Source organism: Hemibagrus wyckioides, linkage group LG11 (assembly GCF_019097595.1).
Source record: "Hemibagrus wyckioides isolate EC202008001 linkage group LG11, SWU_Hwy_1.0, whole genome shotgun sequence".
In the NCBI taxonomy this organism is placed as follows: Eukaryota; Metazoa; Chordata; class Actinopteri; order Siluriformes; family Bagridae; genus Hemibagrus; species Hemibagrus wyckioides.
This window is the reverse complement of record NC_080720.1, coordinates 29,302,507-29,310,851: the sequence shown is the minus strand read 5'-3', so window position 1 is coordinate 29,310,851 and position 8,345 is coordinate 29,302,507. Positions and strand designations below refer to the sequence as shown.

Sequence of the window (8,345 nt, the reverse complement as noted above, 5' to 3'; positions counted from 1 at the left end):
AAACCTTGCTAGCTAAGTGTGATTTCTTCAAACGCTGAACCACAGGCTTTGATCGAGATGTTGGATAATTAGCAAAATGGCCCTAATCAATCAATTCAGATTTTAATCTGATATTTACTCTTGAATGCACCAGCACCATCACATCATTACTAACAGAGGAGAGCACTCACACACCCTGTATAAACGGCAAAGCACAAAGCTGTAAAATACTTAAATGAAACAAAGAAAAAGAAATTGCTAATCGTGTTACTTTTACAGTACATTATTTTACCAACTATACACATTAACGCACCTAATGGGTGTGTTACTAGAATACAATATTAAGAATGTCTTAATATTAAGTAAATTTGTCTTTTTTTTTCCCACTCAGAAACCCTTGTGATGTTATATAACTATATTCCTATTAAACTGACAAAATGCTGTAGATTAAGGAAATGCATGGAGAAGATCTCTGTAGAAGATCTGCTGGTTAAACTGAACTGAGATTTTCACATGAAAACAAGTCATAAATGTAACTGTTCAGGCTAAGACGAACCTTCTTGAATCATTTCTTCTACACATTTATTTTCCTCCTAGCCCGAGGAGCTGACTAACGTCCTGGAGATCTGCAACATCGTCTTCACCAGTATGTTTGCCCTGGAGATGATCCTGAAGCTGACTGCCTTTGGATGTTTCAACTACCTGCATAACCCGTATAACATTTTCGACGGCATCATCGTTATCATCAGGTGAGAGTCAGGGCTCGGAGAAACTGAGCTGTCAGAAATTTCACAACAGTCCCTTTGGTTTTGTCACCTCTTCCTGTACAAACTCACACTGTAGAAACGAGGTGAGGATGTACGAGGGAGTACGATTGGTTAAGCGCAACACCTGCTACAATAATAATACACTAAATCTGGTCTCATCATGACTCAGTGATTCTTATAATTGGATCAAAGAAAGCTGAAAGTTTCCTCTCTATTTCAGTCCAGGTGATAATTACAGGATGAAACTATTCAAGCTTATCTGAGCTTCATGTCAGAATTCTCAAACAATTCGTGTTTGATTGCAGGGTTTGAAGCAGTGATTGCTGTCTTCAGCTTTAAGGAAACGAGTTAAGGCTGTTTGTTCTGTATGAATTCAGTTTGGCCAGTGGTAGCTTAGTCCTTAGTCCTAGAGAACATTGTGTGAAAAATTACAAATGCTTGGGTGATTTAAAAAAAATAAAAATAAATAAATAAATAGTGAATAATGAATAAATAAACTTGTGTAGTTTAATACACATTGTCAAAATGTATTTTATTTCTCAAATTTTACTTTAACAAAACAGCAAATTGTGATTAAATTCTCACAAATGAGGCCTTTTTATTATTATATTATTTATTTTATTTATTAATAAATATTTATGATAAATAAAATGTATAATATTTATAATAATAAAAAATAATAAATTGATATTTATTATTTTATTATATTTTTTATTATATTATATTTTTACTATTACGTTTACTGCTTAATATACTATTTATATTCATGCTGTTTTTGTTTTTTCATTGTTGAAGCAAAATCTCAGTCCCAGAATTATTCCCATTCCCATATTTTTTTTCATCTTTTAGTTGGCAGTCAAGCGTGTATATCTTTGTCTCAGGTTTTAGATTATAAACATTTTGTACCTTCCTGGTACAAAAACCTCGTTTATCTTGTACTTGTTCTCTTATTTTTATATCTCTGCTTATTCTGTAGACAAACTTCTTATGTAGTTTACACTATCCAATGTTTCTCATTATTTTACCAACTCTCTCTCTCTCTCTCTTTCTATTTTATTTTATTTTATTTTATTTTATTTTATTTTATTTTATTTTATTTTATTTTATTTTATTTTATTCACTCTTTGTATCATATCCTCTTCATACATATTTTCAAACACCCACTGTCCATCTGTGTCTTTCTATCTCTGTTACCTTATTCTTCCTTCCCTCTCTCTGTTTTTTAACTGGAATCAATGTATTCACCCCTTCCTCGCTCTCTCCCTCCCTCCTTCTTTGTCTCTTTCGTTGTCTTTTTCCTCAGCGTGTGTGAGATCGTTGGACAGTCCGACGGCGGTCTGAGCGTGTTGAGGACGTTCAGGCTGCTCCGCGTGTTAAAGCTGGTGCGCTTCATGCCCGCCCTGCGCAGGCAACTCGTCGTCCTGATGAAAACCATGGACAACGTGGCCACATTCTGCATGCTGCTCATGCTCTTCATCTTCATCTTCAGGTGGGTGTTTGGTTGGCCAAAGGTCTGAGAATTGGAAGAGGTGAATTTGAGTGAGAATGAGACTTCTAGCATCAATCGGTGTGAGAGAGACAGAGACATTTAAAGAAATAGACTGAATCAGAAACAGCTAAAGGATTGATGGGATTAAGCTGAAAAGGAAGGCGGACAGGAAACGGCTGAAATGAGGAAAAATGTACACAGAATAATGGGGAAATAGGGAAGTGCCTGGGTGAGAGATGAAGACAAATGGAGTCCATGCTCATCTCTATTTGTCTCAGTTCATGAGATGCACACACAGACACACACACATGCATACACACACACACCTACCTGCTACAAGGTCTGGTCTATCGCTAGACATTTTTCTACTTCTGTGTCTCTTAGTTCTGTCATGCTGACCCAGAAACCTAAAGACAAATAACAGCCTATTCTCAGTGTATACACACACACACACACACACACATACACAAACACACAGATAACAAATGTAGAGTGAGATTTTAGAGCTTTGGGACTCCAATAGAACTTTAACCACACTGGAAATATCCTGGCTATGGATATGTTAACTTATCCCACACTTCACCATTTTGAGGTTATGAGGCATTTGACTAGCTAGCTACTGTTACCTAGCAGGTATTACCTAGCCTGATACAAACAATTTGTTTAAAGTCCTTTCATTTCATTGTTACACAAAACACCACATAGTCTAATGTATTAAGAACAACTATTTTGAAGCTGCCTGTATTTTTATACAACTGGCTTGGCTTCCTTTATGGGCTATATATCGATAAACCCAGAAACTCTGACTAGCACAAAAGAACTAATAAGTAATGAGCCAAGCCGAGTCAATAATGTGCACATGTTGTACCATCCACACAATCGACTCGCTCGGTGAATAGAACCTCATCGCTTTCAGGCATGTTCGATGATTGTTGATGAACTTGTCAAACATAATCACTTTACTCACTCACTGATTCTGATCAGTTGAGTGAATTGACTTCAAACACTTCACTACAATAAATAAGAAAAGAGGAAAAAGAACTTCAGTCATCGATCCCATCGACCAATGTCTAGGACAACAGTTTGTTAAGGTACAAGCCTCATTTATAGTTGCCGAATGCTACAAATATACATGTATACATAGAAGTAGTCATATTTCATTAAATTGTACAGCAAAAAGGAAAGGAATAATGGTAAAAAATAGAATTGGATGCTGTTGAAAGATACAAGTAATAGACAAAAACCTTAAAAATATACCATTTGCAGTAACATTGTATAAAAGGTCACCTGTGTGTGACAAAAATTTTTGGTTAAAAAAAAAGATCAGTCAAATTGGAAAATAGTTTGAGAAATACTTAGAAATACCTTGCTTATTTCAAGAAATAAGAAGTACAAGGTTTGGGAAGTCGATATCATGCAAGATGATATCACCTATGGGCATTCAAATATACAGGTAAAATCTGAGCAATGGGCATAACGGCTAGCTAGTGATCATTATCAATGATCCACCTGTAGTGTGTGTTCAAGCTTTGCTGCATGAAGGAAAAACAAAGAAGGAAGAGTCAACAAGGTGGCAGAGAACATTGTATGGATTGAGATTTAACCATAAGATGTGCAAATACCACTTTCTGCACCTGTCTCTCTCATTCCAGTATCTTGGGAATGCATATATTCGGCTGTAAGTTCAGTTTGAAGACCGACGCTGGAGACACGGTCCCTGACAGGAAGAACTTTGACTCTCTTCTATGGGCCATAGTGACTGTTTTTCAGGTATTGCACTCACGTAAACACTCAAGAAAACAACTAGAATTATTATGTCAATCACTCACCATCAAGAGAAATATATATATATATATATTTGTGTGTGTGTGTGTATCCCTTTTAGATCCTGACTCAGGAGGACTGGAATGTGGTGTTGTATAATGGCATGGCCTCCACCTCTCCTCTGGCAGCTCTCTATTTTGTGGCTCTCATGACGTTTGGAAACTATGTGCTTTTTAACTTACTTGTTGCCATCCTGGTAGAGGGATTTCAGGCAGAGGCAAGGCAACTGGACTGGATGTTTTCTCTAGAAATGTCAATAGCATTGTAAAAAAAAAAAAATTAAGAATTTTAACACCATATAGCTCTACACATAATCTATTGCAATGGCTTTAGCACTTGTTTAACTTGTTAACCCTTTCTATTTCTTCTGTTATTGCTCCATCAGGGTGATGCTAATCGCTCATATTCAGATGATGATGGCTCGTCCTCCAACTATGATGGAAGTGATAGACACAAAGACTCGCTCCAGCTCTCTGGTAGGTTAACGATAATGGGATTTGCAGTGTAGCATGCATCCCACTCCTAGAACACCAGTCCAACCAATGATACAAACACAGAACTGGATAATACCTATAGCTTATTTGATACAATACTTCTCCAATATGAGTTTCTTGTTCAGCATGTCCATCTTCAGATTAATTTTTTATCCAGTATGAGTCCCTTTCTATTATGTCTCCCTTGACTTGGATGAATATCTTTCCCAGTATGAGTTCCAGCTCTTGGATGAGTCTTTCTTTTCTATTATCTGTCTGATATTGGGTATTTCTATTATTCAGTTCTCCAGCATATGAGTCCCCTCTCTTCTATAAGTCCCTTTCTCCAGTTCCCAATACAAATCCATTCTCCATGGCGAGTCCTTTCTTTTTAACTATGAGTCCCTTTTCTAGAAAAACTCCTTAATTCTCTATATATCTCTATTATATATGTCTTTCTTCAGTTCCTGGTATGTTCTCATTCTCCAGGATGTGTCCTTTCTTCTCAACAATGAGTCTCTTCTCCAGGAGGACTTCTTCCTTCTTTATTATATGTCACTTCCTCCAGTACCTGGTATGGCCCTATTCTCCAGGATGAGTCTTTTCTTCTCATCAATGAGCCCCTTATCTAGGAAGACTTCGTAGATCTTTATTGCATGTGCTTTTCTCCAGTACCTTTGACCCCATTCTACAGGATGAGTCTTTTTTTCCCTCAGCTATGAGTCTTTTATCGAGGAGGACACTTTACTTCTCTATTATATATTTCTTTCTCCAGTGCCCAGTTCTCCAGGGTGAGTCCAATCTACAGGTTGTACCACATATGAGTCCATTCTTCTTGGTTTCTCTAGTACTTTCATCATTATCCAGAATGGCCGTAGCATCCAGCAATTTACCATTTTCAGACATAGAGTAGCTCTTCAATTTGAGTCTTTTCCAACTTGAGCCTTTTGTCATTTTCCAATACATGCCCTATTTCCCCAGCGAGTCTTTGCTTCTGCAGCATGAATCCCTTCTCTGGGATGACTTCTTACTTCTTTAAGTCCCTTCTCCTGTGCCCAATATGAGCTCCTTCTACACAATGAGTCCCTTCTTCTCAAGTATAGTTCCTTTTCCAGCAGGAATCCTTATACAACATAAGTCCTTTCTCCACTCCTTCACCAAAGTAATGATTTGTTTTTCCATTATAAATCCTACTCCAGTATAAGTTTCTTTTACAGTGTGTATCTTCTCCAGAATGAGATTCCTCTCCAGAATAAGTTCACAACCAAATATGAGGGTTTTTTCTCTCCTGTATGAGTCTTAATAATGGTATAATTTTTTAGTAGTATGACTTCATTTACATTGATCATTATGAGTCCACTAAAGGTTTCTGTTATTTTTGGCTTTAATTAAGCCTACAAAAGGCCACTCATCTCTCTTGTCCATTTCCTATTTCCTGGCTCCAATTTCCTCACTTGACCTACTTCACTGCTTACCTCCACTCTACACTGTAAAATAAAGAAAGAGTGTTGGTTGTCTTGTCCACACTTAACCTAGCCCAGACCCAGACTCCTACTCTCTCTAAAACCCATCTCTAGCCCACTTATTTCCTTTTCTCCCCTGTTTCTCTCCTCAGCTGAACCAGATCAGTTTGGCGCTTTCAGTTTACATCTCATGCTTTTGTACAGTGCAAAGATCCTTTACTGTGATGTGCAAATCATGATTTGCTCTGTAGGCTACCTCATGCAGCACTTAGATCAAGCAGAGAGAAGTGGCAGCAGCCTCTATGGAAGCTCAATATGTGTTTCTTATGTCCTAGTATGTGAAGATATTCCTAGTAATTACCTGACCTGTTGGGTGTGAGTCATATTTTGATTCTTTCTTTTTTTTTCCACTGCTGTATATCTCTCTTCTCCCTGAACCTTCTTACCACAGTATGGTTTAATAATTTATATTACAGTCAACACTGTTTAGAAAATTGTGGGAGAAGCACTCAAAGTCAATCCACTTGCCAGCCTTGACTGAGGGTCAGCGTAAATTTCTAATGCGGAGAAAGTGAAGTAGCTTTTTCAGTCTATTTCAGTACATAAACAGGAAACTAGCAGGCAGCTGGTCCCATCCATTTCCCTTAAACAACCTGGTACAACAAAGTCACAGATGTTAACCTGCTTAGTTGTATAATTCTCGCCTCGTATATAATTCAGATGGATTTTTTTACCCATAAATTTTTTTGAAAATTGCTGTGGTGGAATTTTTACCTGACTCATTGTACTCATTGTTCCTTGTTTCTTTCCAGATCCTAAACTTTGTGCTTTGACCCCTAATGGGCACCTAGAGATGAACCCTATAGGAGGAGGAATGATAAATTTGGATGAGGAATCTCGTAAGAGCAGTGTCACCAGTCTGGGCAAGAGCAGCCTGGAGCAACGTTCTTTCTCACTGGTGAGAGCTCAATGCCAAACAATCCGTCAAACCAATCACCTTTCAAATGTCGGAATTAGGAAATGCGATCTATATACACTTGGCTGACAGAAATATGGAAAAATCAACCTAAAGTGTCTTTCAAAGATGTCAGAAAAGATTCACTAGGGGCTTGGCACAGATTCTTCACAGATCCCTTCCTGTATTGGACAGATGCTTATCATTCTTCCAAAAGATAGTTGGTGGTAAATTCTAGTTCCAGCTGATGTGCAGTTAACAGAAATAAATGAAGTGCAGAAAACAAGCAAAAAATGTACTTATCTATAGCAACTGTAAATATCGAAAGCAATCAAACTCTATTGCTTGGATTAACACAAGCAATTTTTGTTTATAGGGAATGTAATTCAGTTGTTGATAGTAATGCTGCAGAGAAGTCTTAAACTTTAATTACACATTTTCATGAGCTTTAGAGTCTGGTCCGAAAAATCGAGTGCTTATCCTGTTGCTGATTCAGTAGTGACTAGCGTCTAAACCTCATGCTCAGCTTTGGACAGATTAGTCACATTTGAGGCAGAGTTGGATTCAAATTGCCAACTGTGAGCCCACTGAGTGTGTGTGATTCCCATCAGCCCTCTGTGCATGCTGGCTGCTTCTGCTGGAAAGTCACATGCCGCTAATGAGTCAATGAAACATTTGCAATAATTATTGCTTTGATTAGAAATCACTCGGCCAGAGAGTGCCCTGGCGCTCCCTGTGAGTGTCCACGGTGTGTGTGTGTGTGTATGTGTGTGTAAGAGCATGTTAGTGAGACCAAAATTCCCTGGGTAAGATACCAAGCCAAACCATGACTGGTTTCCATAGCAACTCCTCTTTAATTGAGACAGCCATAGATAGAGAGAGATAGAGAGAGAAATGGAGGAGAGAAAGCTCGATGGTTTAAATATAGTGTTGTGACGCACCATGGATGGGAGATCACGAGATTAGCCATGCTAGTGAAACCTGATTTTTCTGTGAGTAAAAACGTGTATGGAATACAGCATGCGGCCACAAACAACACACACACACACAGACACACACAGTGCTGGCTAATCAATCACCATATGTGTTCCATTCACAGTATTTTGCAGTTTCTGTCATAATTGCTCCACATAAATCAACCAAATTTTGTACCATTTGTTTCTCACTTTCGTCTTGAATCAGGTTGTCACGGCGCTATGCTTTATTTGACACTTACCAAGTAGCAAGTGTGTGCGCTGTGTCTCCTGTTGGCACATGGCATCGCCTCCTGCTTAAAGTAATTTTAGATGACTTAATAACAGTTAACAAGGTTTCTATGGCAACTGTTTCGTTACCTCCACTGGCACTAAATATGGGCAATTGTCCTCTTTTACAGCAAACATATACAGCCTGCAA

General features: G+C 38.1%; 1 protein-coding gene across 2 annotated transcripts in view; it reads left to right on the top strand.

Moving 5' to 3' along the window:
• LOC131362257 (voltage-dependent T-type calcium channel subunit alpha-1I-like) overlaps positions 1–8,345 on the top strand; it is a 104,760-nt gene that overhangs the window by 54,528 nt on the left and 41,887 nt on the right. For both annotated transcript variants that reach the window (XM_058404164.1, XM_058404163.1), the window contains exons 9-14: positions 577–728; positions 2,050–2,235; positions 3,888–4,005; positions 4,121–4,276; positions 4,445–4,535; positions 6,808–6,953. In XM_058404164.1, coding sequence (XP_058260147.1) covers positions 577–728; positions 2,050–2,235; positions 3,888–4,005; positions 4,121–4,276; positions 4,445–4,535; positions 6,808–6,953 — 849 coding nt within the window. The remainder of the gene's footprint in view (positions 1–576; positions 729–2,049; positions 2,236–3,887; positions 4,006–4,120; positions 4,277–4,444; positions 4,536–6,807; positions 6,954–8,345) is intronic.